This window comes from Pleurodeles waltl, chromosome 2_2, assembly GCF_031143425.1.
Source record: "Pleurodeles waltl isolate 20211129_DDA chromosome 2_2, aPleWal1.hap1.20221129, whole genome shotgun sequence".
In the NCBI taxonomy this organism is placed as follows: domain Eukaryota; kingdom Metazoa; phylum Chordata; class Amphibia; order Caudata; family Salamandridae; genus Pleurodeles; species Pleurodeles waltl.
Window position 1 is genome coordinate 299,455,885 of NC_090439.1, and position 15,783 is coordinate 299,471,667.

The following is a 15,783-nucleotide window of genomic DNA, read 5'->3' on the forward strand; positions in this document are numbered from 1 at the left end:
CCTGCCCATGATCTGTTCATTCCCGAAGCGTGGGGGAGGGGGTGAAAGTCAGTGTGCAACGGGAACCACCCGAATCCCAGTAGTATGGCCTTTTTTGTAAGCCACAGGTCCCACCCTCTCTCCCCTGACATCATCCTGTTCTTCCTCCTGCAGGGAGGGGAGGGCGGATGGACCAGTCAGCTGCAGACCCGGCCCCGTGGGCAGGCTGTCCAGAGTTCAGCGGCGGGGAAGGGAGGCAGGGCTGGATGCTTTGGCAGTGAAGTGGCACGGGGTGAGGAGCAGCACAGCTGGGCGGAGGAGGAACAGGGGAGAGTGAAAAGTAGCAGCTTCACCCGGGGCTCCCAGTGCAACAGCAGAGCACAGGCGCAGCCATGAGGGAAATAGTGCACATCCAGGCCGGCCAGTGCGGCAACCAGATCGGAACCAAGGTAAGGAGGGGTCTGGGGTACTCTCTGTCCTAAGGAAAGCTACATTTGTTCATCGAGTGTACGTTTGGCTTGATGCCCTCCCCTGACTTTTTCTGACGAAAGGGCCCTTCCTGGAGTCGTATACATCGCACAATTTCCCACTCGCTGAACTTTCCCAGTAAAACCTGACCACCAGTATTCAACTCTGTGCCCAAGTACTCGGACTCTTCTCTGACGGCAGCCAATGGGAAGTCTCCTCTATGCATGTATTCCCGGGATCCATGACCGCACCCTGTTCGCTGTAGCTTCGAGGCGCTGACTGCTCGTCCCTTCTAGTTAATCTGTCGTGCATGCTTTTGGAAAATTTAAAGCACACAAAGGGATCTGTGTTACCAGGATAGGGTTGATGTTGCTGATTGGCTGCGGATGGTTACCTTGGGCGCCGTTCCCTTGGAAATTCTTTCTGGCCTCTGGCAAGTGGCTAACAGTCCCGAGTTTGAAACGACATTGTTGTCTAGCCTCATAATCCTCTCTACAGCATCTCTGTGGGAGAGGGGGATCCTAGCCCCCATGTCACTCTTTCTGACCATACATGTCGTTTCCTACCCGCGCATGTCCCTCTGTCTGACCCCGCATGTACCTCTTCATGACTTCATGTCCTGCCCCTCATCCAGCACCCACCTGTCCCTCTGCCCGTCCGACATAAACTTTTACATTGCATGCCTATTTCCTGGCCCCCTCACGTCCCGCTTCATGATCACGCGTGACCCGCGTAAGTCCCTCTTCCTGACCCCGCTTGGCCCCCATTCTGCCCTCGCCTGTCTTCTTTTACTTCCCTTTACTTCACTAGGCCATGTCTTGCTCTGAAGGCCCTGGTGTCTGCTGTGCGCGTCTGCCCCTGCCCATGTAAAAAGAATGGGTGTTCCCCACACACAGAGAGGTGAAGGGACGCTAGGCCTCAGCCTAGTGTGCGCTGCGCCCAGCCAGCCATGTGCTAACAGCCGACAAACCAACGAGAGAGCTCCAGACCAAGCCGAGTTGATTTGTGCTGTTCCATGGCTATTTTAACATTATTCGTATTTCGACGAAGAGGCGGTATTGATTTCATGTTGTTGGCATTGTGACTTCAGAGATATAATGCATGTTAGTGTTGGTTGGAAGTTGTATAGCCGAGCTGACATTCACTGCACTATTTCGGAAATATAGCACATGCGGCTGAGCTGGTCGCAAAGCTCCCCGGTAGGTCGTCCATTCCACGTTCTATCCATCTTATCTGGGAGGAATAGTCCTAATTGTATAAATTTAGCAGCAGGATTGCGCATCCCAGAGTGCAAAGTCAAAAGCTTGAGTGAATGAACTACTTACGCATAGAGTTGGACATTTGAGAGCTGTCTTAGCATTCTAGACCGCAGCCTATTTATATCAGTCAGAGGGTCCACATTTCTGCTGCTCCTTCTGCCAGCATGGTCACAGTTCTATGATTTTTTTGTCACAATGTAGCCTCTTATTAACAGCCACTTTAGTGAAGCTAGTCCAATATGGGATCCCTTCCAGCTAAAGGAAGCTTGGCTTATGAAAAGGACGGAAGGTCAGTGCCGGCACTGGGGCAACTGGCATGGGCAAGGCCTGATCGCAACAGGGTACCTCCTGCTATCATAGAAATCGTAAGTGACGCCACGCTGTTAGGGGCAGGAGTTTGTAGGAGCGGTGTGGATGCCAATGGGTGACAAGCAGGATGGGCGTGGGGTGGTCAAGTGAGAAGCCGAAAGGGGTAAGAGACGGTGTAGCGCCGGGCTTGGATGTGACAGACAGGAACTGGAGGAGTGGAGTGCCAGGTAGCTACTGGAGGCAGAGAGTGACACACAGAAGGAGGTAGGAATTGTCGGGTATGGGGTGCAGAAAGTGAAAGCCAGGAGAAGGGTCATGCCGAGGCAGTCAGAAGTGTGGGGAGGGGCAAAGTGAGTGAAACATAGGAAGTAGAAGATGGAGGCAAGGAGTCCGAGAATAAGAGGTGGTAGGAGTGAGCGCTAGTGAATCACTGGGTGATGGGAGAAAGGAGGCGGACTGGCCAGAGTGAGTGACACAGGATGAAAACCAGACGTGGAATGATGGAAGTGAGATCAAGGAGAAGGGACATGGAATGACAAGCTTACGGGCCTGCAAGTCTCAAGGCAAAAAGGAGGAACGTGCCCTTCTGCAGTGTGTTTGGGGGTCTGGGAGGAGGTAGAGAGCAAGAGGATGCAGTCGGGTACATCTAGTTGGGAGGTTGGGCGTGATAGAGGGTGAGCCTGCGAGTGAGAGGAGCGGCGGTGACTGAAATAAGGCACAGAGTGAAAGCCTGGAATGGGAAGTCGGGAGAGTCAGTAGAGCAGGGGTCTTCAAACTGGGGGGGGCTCAAGTGATCCGGTAGGGGGAGGGGCTTCAGGCTCTGGCCAAAATAAAGATTATGCAGATAATAGTGCTTTGTTTTAATCATTAAAATGTTTATTGCCTTTGTAAAAATGCAACAGAACTTAACTGCAATGTTTAAATAAGTCTAGACTTATTCAAACGTTGGTAAGGTAACAGGATAGTTATGAAAAATTCTGAGGGGGGGTGGGTTGCTGAATTTTTTTTTCACACCGGGGGTCGGGGAGGGCGGCATTAACAAGTTTGAAAACCACTGCAGTAGAGGGACAGCAGGGAGTGGCAGCGCAGGCATGAAGTGGGTGGGTGACAGGGAGCGAGACTCAGGCAGTCATGGCAGGCTGGGCGTGGCTGCCTCATTCCAAAACAGAGCCCCTTCTGCTTTGGTTGGAATCCCACAGCTGTTGCTGCCCTCTCTCCTGCCCCCTTCACACCCTCCCGCGATGCCAGCGCGCTCTCTTTGAAAGATGTTACAGGACGTCACCAACTCCCCCCACCCCACCCTCTTCAGGGAATGAATATTCTCCAGTGTTTCTCAGTTGTCACCTGTTGCCTGCCAGCGCAGACGGCGCCCCCTCCCGGAGTGACTCCACATACTGGGGCGCGGGGAGCCCCGCCCTTCGCTGGAGTAACGCCCGGCCGTACTCCTAGAGTTACTTGGTCTTGGAAGCCAGCAGCCCTTCCTCGCCTAACTCGTGCACTTACAACCCGCCCCCCATCCCCGCTACAAACGACCGTTTCTCATTTCGGAAAGATAACTCGTCTGACGTAATTTCGACAGAAGTTGTGAGAAGATAAGACCACAAGAGCCTTTAACATTTAGCACAATTGACTAAGCTGTGTTTTTTTCCCTTCTCTCTCCCACTCTCTTTCCTCCGTCTCAAGTTCTGGGAGGGAATCAGCGACGAGCATGGCATCGATCCGGCGGGAAGCTATGTCGGTGACTCAGCCCTGCAGCTGGAGAGAATCAACGTCTACTACAACGAGTCATCCTGTAAGTTGTCTGCGTCACCAGGATACCTCTGGTCAGGTGGGCGGGGCAAGCGGTTAACCAGACACAATCCCCTCAAAAAAGTCGGAGACATTCCGCCTTCTTGAGCTACACACGACTGTCTCATCACAGAGAGAGCACAAGAGGACGTCAGAGAGGTTCTCGATGGCGCAGTGTTTTTTTTTCTTCTTTTTTTTTACTGAAAACAGATCGGTTTCCTTTTGTTCAGCAGCCTGACTGAAAATGGAGTGCGGATTCAGTAGAGCATAACCCACACAGCACCACAGGTGGCAGCTTTCACAGCAGTCTCTGAAGTGAGGCCCTTGAGGGTAGTAGCTTCCATTGGTGCAGCGGGTGCAGTAGCACCAGTCACAGCGGAGCCCACTGAACCCTGATTAGTGCTGTATTTCTAGTTCAGACAGCAGCCCGAGGCCCCATTTCCTTCATTGCATAACCCATGACTCTTTGGCTACGCCACCGGAGAGGCCTAATAGTGAACCAGTGCAAAACCCAGTTATCCACTTACCACTGAGGACGTGTTTCATTTGGTTTCGTTCAGCTGAACTAATGACTTTTACATTAAGATTTACTCAAACACTAAACAAAAGTCTAAACCTGGAGTAACCACAACCTGACTGTACATTTTACCAAAGACATTAATCCTAATGTTAACCCATGATTTTTTTAATATTTACTAGTTCTGTATTGTGTCCGCATGTTACCTTGTAGCCATTCCCAGCTCAGATTACTCAGGAGTACTGGCACAAGTAAAGATGACAGGTTATAGGTTGTCTGGATTGCTACCCGGTTAGCAAGTGGCATGAGGACCAGGAAGAGCTTGGTTCTGAGTGCAACAAAGAGGTATATCCCTCTTGCCGCTTATTGCACAGCCAAGCCTGAGGACCTTTCTTACTGCCATGCAGCTATTCGTAAACATTTAAGGTTTACCATAAACCATTACTCTCTTAATCTAAGGTTACAACCCTAAAACCTTAAACCAAAGAGTGAGCCTAACACTGAACTCCTTCGTCTAAGCAAACACCCTAAGCATACGTCTTCAAACCCGAGCCTAATCCCAAGGCCTTAAAGCCTAAGCACAATTACCTAAACCTGTAAACCTAATCATAATACCAAATTCAATAGCTATACCATAAACCTAAAACACAACCTTTAAGCACTGGCTGAAATCATTAAGCCTACATGTATAAGCCTTACCTCTTCTGCTTAAGGCTAAAACCTGAAGTTCTGTACTAAGAAATACAATCTGAGCACATAAGCCTTTAGATAAACACTATAGCAAAACGAACAGTTGTACCTAATATCAGAAAAAGAACAAGGGAAACCCTAGAATCTTTACGGAACTGAGGTATAGTTCTAGTAAAATGGACAGTGATCCCTAAGTATCAAATAAAGCCCTGATTGTAACCAAATGATTTCCTTACTAATAGAACAATTTGCGAAAAACCAAACAAAAAACCCCGCAAAAAACAGTGAGACAGTGCGTGCTAGTGCAAAACGTGCTTGGTGCTCTCTTATAAAAGACACACAAAAATGATAAAATGTGATAAACATGTGTATCCAGAAAACAAGAATATGGCCCGACAATGCGATGAACAGAATGTAGTGGGGCCATGTTTAAATTAATAGGCATTTCGATTACTCTGGGAATGTAGGGTTCATAATCAGGGCTCTAGATCCAAGAGGAACCATAGAGAGCACTGAAACAGTGAAATTAAAGGCATCAAAGGAGGAGAAAGTTGGAAAAGAGGCACATGTCAAGCTTAAATAGCATAGTAATGCTAGAAAAAACGATATGTGAAAGTAAATAGTACAGAGAATTTTTTTTTGCAAGAATCCCAGTAAGGCAAAACAAGGAAGCAGAGACACTTCTTGGGCTCACCTGTCATTAATGACATCAAAGGAAATCTGTGGTCACAAAGAAGGGGCCCATTATCAAGGACTAATGGATGTGGATGACCAAGGACCCAGCCTGTATCACAATCTGTGCGGGAAAATGGACACAAAGGCAGATAGCTGAAAAATCCCCTGGGGGAGAAAGGAGGGCAGGTGAGATGGTTCGAGACATCCTTGGATCAAGTAGGGAATTGACCCCAAATGTAAGAAATGTTGATACTGCTCGTGGGAGCAAGGCAGCCGAAATGGATGCAGGCAGTCTGCTGTGTGTGCAAGAGATCCGAAATCAGAATGGCTGTGAGAGCCATGCTGAAGGAGTGCCCTAGAAATAAAGGGGGTGGGGGATGAGGCCAGAAACCATGGCAGCCATGTTTGGTGATGCGATGAAGCCACAAACAGTGATTACAAAAAATCAAATTTACAGCATCACTACATCAGGGAATGATTGATCATAAAAAGGGGAAACTAAGGCCGACTATTACAGCGGACATGTTTTAATGGAAATTCTGGAAAGTGATCAGAGAAAAGACCCTAGTGATAATGAGCCAGGGTACGGAGTGCCTTAGAAATAAAGTGTGAACAGAAACAGTGGCAGCCTTGTTGGGTAAGGCAAGGACCAGAAACACTGGTGACAATGTTGGGTAAGGCAAAGACCAGAAACAGTGGTGACCATGTTGGGTAAGGCAATGACTTACCCAACACTCCAGCCACACTTTTATTCTGGCCACCCTCCCTCCTTTGTTTCTAGAGCACGTTTCACCCTAGCTCATCATCACCTAGGCCTTTCCATGGTCACTTTGAAAAATTTCCATTAAATCATATCTTCTGTAATATCCCTTTGTTTCCCCTTTTTATGACCCGTGAACCCCCTGACGTGATGCCGATGTTATCTGATTTTCTAGAATTACAGCATATGAGGTTCATCCCTCGCTAAGATGGCTGCCATTGTTTCTGGCCTCACTTCCTCTTTATCCTCTTTATTTGTAGTGCACTCCTTTCGTGCGACTTTCACCCATTCTGATTTAGGAACCCTTGCATGCAAATTAACCACCTGCATCCATTGCCACCGCTTTACTCCCACAAGTGGCAGTAGTGCTTTTTCCATATTTGTGGACAATTCACTACTGATCCAGGTATGTCATGAACCACCTCACCTGCCACCCTCCCCTCTCACCCCCAGGGATTTTTCAGCTATTGGACTGGTGTCCATTTTTGTGCACCGATCGTGGTATAGGCAGGGTCATTGGTCATCCTCATTCATTAGTCCTGCACAATAGGTCCCTTGTAATAGGACTCTTGTATTTTTAATTTTTTACTGTCTTCTAATTCATCTTCACAGAGTTCTTTTATCTTTCTCATGTAGGTAGGTGATCAAAATATTTAAACTTGACGTGCTTCTTTTCTAACCCTTTCCTTCTTCGATGCCTTTAATTTGTACTGTTTCTGAACCCTCTTAGGCTCCCCATATACTGACGAGGCTCCCCAGATTCCCACAGGGATCAGAACGTCATCGACTTTAATCATGAACCCACTACATTCTGTTCATTGCATTGACAGGTCATGTTGTTCTTGTTTTCTTGATACTCAAGTTGATGCCCTTTTATCACTTGTGTAAGAGAGCTCCAAGCAGATTTTGTGCTAGCACCAACTGCATTGCCGCTTTTATGACATTTTTTCACAAACTGAAAGCTTAAACCGAATCCACTGAATCCAAAACAATTATTTCAAACACCTGAGTCAAAACCTCTAAACTTAAAACGGAATTTCTAAGTCTACAGCACAAAGGTCATATCCCAAGCCTTGAGCATGGATCTCAGAACAAGTCTACATGTGCTTAGAAGCAGGGCAGCTCCCACAGTAGGTTCACATTAGTAAGCGCATTGTAGTACCATCTCGAGGTGGCGCTATCTTGCAACAAATGCCCTCTAAAATGGCCTGCTTGTTAGGTGAGTGAAATGGCCCAAATGACTATCTGTCATTTGCCCGGAGCTCTACTACTTATGCACTGGAGCTGTCTTTTGCAGTACGTGCTATAGAAAGTAACTCATTTCTGTACTGCAGTGTATTGAGCACTCCTCGGAAATCGGGCAGTGCTGCCTGCTACCTTATCAGACCTAGACAACTGCCTAAAGTGCTTGGAGATTTGTAAAACATGTTAAGATTTTTAAAATGAGACTGGATAGGCTTTTATGTTTAGAAGGGCTCTTTTAAAGAACACATTTGTACAAAACATCAAAACATACGGTTTAGTGACCTCTCAGGATGCAACAGTAGCAGCTGCCACCGAAGAGGGGTGGCGGGCGAGGTAGGGTGCGACAGGGTGCAAAGGGAAGGTGGGGTGGCCATTTAAAAAACCAAAAAAAAAACCTTACCTTTGAGGGGCAACACGTTTGTCTCTCCTTCGCCCTCTTCCTCTTCCCGGCTCCACAGGCTCCCAGCCAATCACAACACTGTTAAAAGCAGCGTCGTGATTGGTCTGAGTGGCCTGCTTCACCGATCAGACTGGAATGGGAGCCTGGGCATGTTCTCTACCCGGTTGTGCTATACAGCTAGGTCGAGAACATGCAAAGTGCGCATGTCTTTTTGGCTAGCCCACCACGGCCGACCAAACAGACGTGCACACTTTGTATGCACAGAACCCTCCTCTGGGTCCCTCCCTCCAGCCCTACCCCGCCCGCACTACAAGGAAAAATAAAATGATTATAACTTTGTGTACATTATTATAATTTTTTTTATTATAATTGTATTTTTTCCTTTTTGAGATATCCAGCGGGATGATGCTCCCCCGCCTTAGCAGAGGAGCCGCCCCTGTGGTGCAAAGCAATTTATTACAGAGGACTTCTCTGACAGAAAATATCTGTTCACTTCCAAGTGGACCTGTGAAAGATGGACCTGTAACAGTGCAGTAATTTGAAGAATGGTTACTGATTTGGAGATTTGATGAGCATGTAGAGACCTTTCTCAGTCTTGTGAGTGGCCTCCTTTGGAGTACCAACAATGTAACTTGACAAAACTTGCATACTAGGAAATTGTGGAATTGTAAATACTGGTTCCATGTTGCCACATCTTTCTAGCACTGTTAGTTTTCACGCTGCGGAGCACAAAAGCTTCTTGCACAAAAATCTGTGATTCTGTTGCTCTCTGCCATTATTTAGGCCATCAAGATCTGACCGATTGCTTTAATGCCAGATTTGGAGAAGGGGTAGGACATCACTGAATATACAACTTCCAATATCATATTTAGACTAATCTACCTCCGGTATCTTTGTCTTATTGCCACCCAGTATATTGTGCCCTAGTACCACTCAAGTCTTGCAAGAAGATTTAGGAACCATTACCAGTTGCTTGAGGGGAGAAAATACCACGGCTGGAATTAATGCTTCCTGCCATATCACCACTGCTGTATTTAGGCATGGAAGTTTAAAGTCCCAGGATTGGGGACTATCATGCATATACAAGAACAAGGGACCTTTACTACGTGTGGATGCCTGACTCGAGGAACTGCTGCTAGCAGGTGGAAAATGTAATTGTTGGTTTCTCTGGTGGTTTTACTGGGGCCATAAATGCACCTGCTAAACCTGGGAAAAGTATTCCCACACAGTAATTTCGTGTGTGGAAACACCAGCCCTCTCTTAATGGGCTGAAGCGTTACCATAGAGATGGCAATACAGCTGATTCCAATATTATCCAATACATACTAATATATTACATTGCACATGAAGACAATTCCCTGTGCCCCAATATAGTACAATTCACACCATTATAGCTTAACGCACACCAATACAAAACACTGCACAGCCATACAATTCGGTGCACACCAACAGAATTCAATGTACAACAATGCACTAGATGGCACACCAATACAGTTCAATTGTGTAAGCACATAATGCTAACCGTCGAGTGTGATCAAGTTGAGTTATTATGAAAATAGTGATGAATATATTTTGAAACCAGAATTTATCATCGTAGGTTCAGAATCATCAATCGAGTGCTCGTGTACAGTTAAATGGTAATATGAGTGACTCAGAGATCACGCATTGTTCCCCGGCGCAGTGAGAGCTGAGATTATCGATTCTGCAGAAGGAAATCTTCCTGATTTGGCAGGAGATTTCAATCCTGCTCCCACTAGAGTTGCTTCCATTGTTTTGCTTCGAGGCTCCAAAATAGTCCGCACAAATAAGGCATTGTCAAAACCTCCATTGTGTTTGTTATAGCTACAGGCAAATCTAGGCGTAAATGATTTGGATTTTTTTCAGCTTGGAGGTAAGGCCCTTTCCTTATTATGTCTGGCTCAGACACAGCTTTAGATGTCTCGCAAGCACTGATGCACTGAAAAAAAAAAAAGCATTACAAATATACATACATGTAGGGACTTTGGGTCAGGCCAGTTTATACATTGGTCTGTTAAACTGTAATTCACATTTTGCTTCTGCCCTTCACTGCATACAGAATTGGTTAATGGGTTAGTCTACTCCAGCCATTGTCTTTCTTGGGGTGTTAGTGATAAATATTTTGACCTGATCACAATTGCACAACTGCCTGAAAAGTGTACGTCATTGCCAGGACTGCTGGAAAACTCTCTCCTCACATTTTTTTGTATATCTTTTGTTAACTTTTGAACATTTTATTTATTTACAAGCAATATAAATTCAATTTTTGAATGATTCCATTGCATTAAACCTGTGCATTTGTACAGAGCACAGCTGTGCACCTTTTTGTAATAGTATTTCACTGTCCTAAATCCATGCATTTAACTTGGAATTTCTTTGAGTTAGTGCATGAGCTGCAGACAGCACACCTTGGAAACAAAGAGGTGTGTTTGCCCCTCTTTGTTTTTTAACTGTGCTGTCTGCAGCTCATGAATTACCCTGGAAAAATTTCCAGGTGAGTGCATACACTTTGGACACTGTGGCCCACATTTAGGGCTTTTGGCGCAGGACAGCGCAGCAAGTCACCTTGCTGCATTGCCCTGCGACAAAGGGTAGGAATGTGCCATATCTATGGCATATGGAGCATTCCTGTCATTTCCCACTGTGCTGGCGCCATTTTGGCAGCCTAGTGCAAACGCAGGCACCCTTGCACAATGGTGCAAGGGTGCCTGCATTGTGAGGAATGCAGCACACATGGATAGAGGAAAAAAGGAGAAATAGTGATATTTCTCCTCATTATGCCTCTACCGGGGAGGTGTCTGGTTTTGGCACATCCCCCAGGTTTACAATGTCTTGGAAATCAGGGATGTATCAAATTCCATGGGTGTTGAATGGGAACACCCACCGCAGCACCCGAGGAACGCCTCCCTTGTCCAGAGTAAGGCAATGCAGCGGTTTGCACTGCATTGCCATAATCCACGTCTATGAGGACATTCAAAACCACGCAAAATGGCTTTGCGTGGCCTGATGGATATGATTACAAGGTTTGCACTGCCATTGCATCACAAAAAGTGGTGCAACTGTAGCGCAAGGGGCTTATAAGTATGCTCCTGAAATCACATAAAACAGATGCATGGCTGTGCCCTACATGATTGCACAGGTTCATGATGTGACTTCTGGTGCTCTAAAATGAGTTCCTGGGCTAACCTCTGCCAAACATTTGCTGAAACACTAGCCAAAGGATCTTGGTGAAAGGTTGGTTTGTTCAGCATGAGTTAATGGAAAAAAACATGTTTTGAAAATTTTTGTAGAGCTGGCATATTTTCCTTTTCCGGTTGACATGCTTAGTTGCATAGATGTGCTGGTTAAAGGAATACGGAAGTGAATTTTCTTCCAGAGATTCGGTCCTGGAGTGCATTATGGGGAGTGTTTCATGAGGCGCTATAATATTGCATTATGTTAGTACTTATGTCAGGAAAACCCACCTGTGAAATGTCTTTAGTGCTGCATTACGAATGCACAGGAGTGTATGAGGGGACAGGGGTGGTGGACTATGTCAGAAACTATATACAATCCTGGAAGGACAGATGCATTACCAAGTCCCAGCCAGGGATGTAGTGGAACCACCCGATTAGGCTGTTTGGTAGGGACGTGGGGCCAGATGTACAAAGATTAAGAATAGTAGTTTCCAAATAGTGATTTTATCTGAACCTCTATTTGGAAATTGCTGTCCTTTATGTATGAAACTTTTAGTTTCATACTTATGGGTCGCAAAGAGGTCCTGGTATGACTGGAGGAACAGTTAAAAGTTGTTACCACTTGGCAGCATGGGTGATTAAAAAAACTGGACAGTTACTTGCAAGAAAAGCACAGGGGATTCCCCATGAATCAACTACTGGAAAGTTATCCAGGGACGGCCCCTTTGCTATGGTGGAGGAGCGTTGCCTCCCTGCTAAAAGGTAGCAGAATAAATTATCATTTTATTTTTCTGCTGATTCTAGGGCGAGGTGGGGCCAGAATCCACTGAGTCAGCAGGGAGGAGTAGTAGTGGTGCACTCTAAGTGCGCATGTCAGTTTGGACAGCCATCTGAGGCCAGCCAAACTGACATGCGCACTTAAAACTTTTCACCTGAGCGCTATTTCACAAGTGGGTGGAGTCCAAGTGTAGTCTCCTTCCTCCCTGGGCAGCATTTCAGCCTGCTCAGGTTAAGACCTGCACTTCTCTCATGTTGTTTAACAGCATGAAAGAAGCGTCTGGATTGGGTGGAGAGGGGAGCAAGGCAAGCACTGAGGGGGTGGGAGCGGTGGAGGTGAGGCGGCAGGAAAGTGTATTTGTTTTATTGCCCCTCCTGCTACGTGCACTGCCCCTCCAGACCTTCCCGGCAGCAGCCACCGCCACTGAAGTTATCTATTCCCTTCTTCCCCACCCTACAACTGATCTATGCACTTTCTATCCTAGAGTTTCCTCTCATGTTTTCTCCTGTTCTTGAGTTTTTTCACTGCCCTTGAACCGCTGCATCCCACTGTGACTGTCTACTCTTCTCCTCGCTTCCAGTATCTCTCGCGCTCTCGCTCTCTCTCTCTCTCTCTCTCCCCCCCCCCCCCCCCCAACCCTCCTCACTGGTCTGCTGCACCCAGCATTCATTGTCCACTGACACCCTGCCCAATTTCACATAATTGTCGTTTTTGTCTTTTCCACTAGCTGTTCACAAGCCAGTGCATGGCAGGGGAAGACGTCAACGTGACAAATCCTTCTGGGCTCAGCTGTATTAGTCCTAAGAGCTCTATTGAAATGCAGCCACAAGCTCCTCGCATCAAGTTTTGATCATGGGAGAATTATTTGTGCTTGTAGGCTCAAAAAAGAAAACCACTGGTCTTGAACAACGAGGCTTGAACGTAATGCCAGTCACTTGCTTGTCAACGGGCTCTGTTTTTAGTTACTTGGGGAAGAGTTTGTGGGCCGTCCAGCCTTGTTTTGCTTGGTTTTATAGGCAACTCCATGAAGGAGAGTCATTGTCAACACAGCTCTCTGAGCTTGAGAGAGCTTCATAGATGGACATGATTGGTGTTTCAAATCTTCTGAAAGGGAGCAGAAGTGGCATCACACAAGATTTACTACGAATGTCCAGTGTGAAACCAGTCTGGAAATGAATGACGCACTACTGGTTTAACGAGCAACATGGCGACCAGAAACTGATAAATTCCGTGCCTGAGCATTGTGTGCCACATCTGTGGCTTGTCTCTTTAGAGGAGTGTTTTAATGCACAGGAAGTACTTGTTTTAAGGCGTTATGAAATGTCTCCAATCATACATGGTAAAAAGATGAATCTACCACAGCTTTTTCCTTATAAGTGAAATCAATGGTAATGCTGTTGGAATATTATAAGAAAGGGTCCAGAATCTGGAATTTGATACTCTTTATATTGGAAGGGTTAATATGTGTCTGTAATTGCAGGGGCCATGTTAATGGTGTTGTTGGTGCACTGTAAATGATTTGAACACTATTTCGGAGTCAATGCAGAGAGTTAATTTGTGCTAGCTGGGATTCCCATATGTAATGAAGTGACACGAGCAGTTTTAGTATTCATTTTAACTAGTGTTGTTTTTTTTCTGAAGTGGGAACTTTAGGTCATTTTTTTTTTTTTTTTTTTTTCATCAGTGACGTGAAATGCTCTTCCTTGGACAATAACCATCTTTAGATAGGCTATTCCTATCCCTAGGATATTTTTGGCACTAGTTGTCACTCACTTCCCCATTGGATCATGACATATTGTATAGCAACAGTCCTAGTCTCCGATAAGTTCATTATTTCAGATCAAGGGCTATGATTATTAAAAGCCCCACTCTGTCTATTGTGCATCAAATATGTAGAATTTGCAGACATTTCACTGTTGGTGGTGTCCCTAGAAATTATTGTGGGACTGACACTAAAACAAAATGGGGAACGGGTAATCTTTTTTCATTGCTTTAAGGGAAGTCTTCGCACTGTAAACAGAACTGCTCCATCTTGTTCTTGTTCTGTTTTTGCTGACTTATTTTTTTAAATTTCTAATGTGAACTTAACGATCTGGGAGTCCACAGAGCGTGTTCAATGATTTGTTGCTCAAGCTCATAGCACAGAATTCTGAAGGCCTGAGGGTGCTCTCCCACTGTAACTGCCCTATTAGGGCAGAGGACTACCGACCCCTCATCAATGTATGCATTGACAGGCAGCTGGTTGCATCCAAATCTTTGTGCGGATAGATGATTTAGTGGTCCACCAGTGCTTAATTTGTAATAGAATGAGGGCTGGTGCACAAAGCTTTGCTCAGACACATGTGGCGGATGCTCTTCGACGTTAGCGTGCCAAATTCCAAGGGTGCGTGGTCTTCAATAGTCTTTGTGCCTCTTCCATCCACTATCAGCCACTCTCTGCTCTTTTATCTCACTCTTTCAAGTTCCTGCATTTTCATTCTGTGACGGTTTTCCTGGCATTCTCTTCCTACTTCTTTTTTGTATGTATGTTTTTCACTTTCTTGCTTACTGCCTTTGAAGAAAAGTAAGTCCCAAACACAAAAATAAGTCCCAAACATTGGTGCCAGTGGGCCACACCAGCAACCACAGGCTCACATTAAGCACTGGTCCACAACAGGAAAATGTTTTCAGTCCCCCTAAATTGGACTTCTTCACATCTCCTTCGATGGATGTGATGGGTTATGTCATGTGGCATGTTGGGTTTGTATTTTGCATGGCTTGTGAATAATGCCCTCTGCAAAAACACATTCATAAACGCATTAGATTGACACCTTTCACACACCATTCCCTTACAAATTCCACATATACGGTATGTTATGTTACGTTAGGTTAGGTTGTGGTATAAAGATTTGTATAATACCATATTGCCATCAGTATGGCGTCCCAGTGCTGTTGTACTAACTTCACAACCTTATCTTGAGTATTCAGTCACAATAACATCCATATACCTGTCACATTCATTAGTTTCTGCATTCATAAAAACACTCTCATTCAGTGTACACTTTTCTTTATATAAGGAACTATGGGGAAGATTTACAAGAAAGTGGTGCATTGGTCCCAATGCGCCACTTTTCTTGCATCCACCTTGCCCACCTAACGATACCATGGTTGCGCTGTATTTACAATATGGTGCACCATGGCAGTCATTACCACAGCAGTGTCAACATTTTTGATGCTGTTGTGGTACTTTGCTGCAGTAACATATACATTTTGACACCAGCCTATAGATTATTATGGTTGGATAACTTTAACGCCTGCCCTAAGCAGGTATTAAAAATGACAGACAAGAATGGGAAAGGGAAATTTTGTAAATTTCACTGCACCATTTTTTCGGGCCTCCCTGTGTGGAAACGCCCCCACTGCATACTTTAGGCCTACCAAAGGCATAATGTGGCAAAGGGGTTGCATTGCGCCACTTTTTAAATATGGCATGAGGGAGTAGCCACCTTAACGCCACCTTAGCGTCACAAAAATTACGCTAAGGCAGAGTAAAAGCAGCACTAGGGGCTTGTAAATCTGCCTCTATGTGTTTAATGTGGAGTATGTGTGTCTCTATGGTGTTTCAAGAGCTTGGATTTCTTCTACTGGGTTTACCTACAAAGTTTAAATTGAGCCAAACCAGCAACACAGTTCTTTGAACTTATCCCTGAAAGAGAATACGTCCTTGTGATTTGGGCTGTTT

General features: G+C 45.6%; 1 protein-coding gene across 1 annotated transcript in view; it reads left to right on the forward strand.

The window, feature by feature from the left end:
• The first annotated feature begins 225 nt into the window (after nucleotides 1-225).
• The window catches only part of TUBB6 (tubulin beta 6 class V), a 38,227-nt gene continuing 22,669 nt past the window's right edge, over nucleotides 226-15,783 (forward strand). Inside the window, exons 1-2 of the mRNA XM_069219755.1 lie at nucleotides 226-428; nucleotides 3,699-3,807. Coding sequence (XP_069075856.1) covers nucleotides 372-428; nucleotides 3,699-3,807 — 166 coding nt within the window. The 5' untranslated portion in view covers nucleotides 226-371. The remainder of the gene's footprint in view (nucleotides 429-3,698; nucleotides 3,808-15,783) is intronic.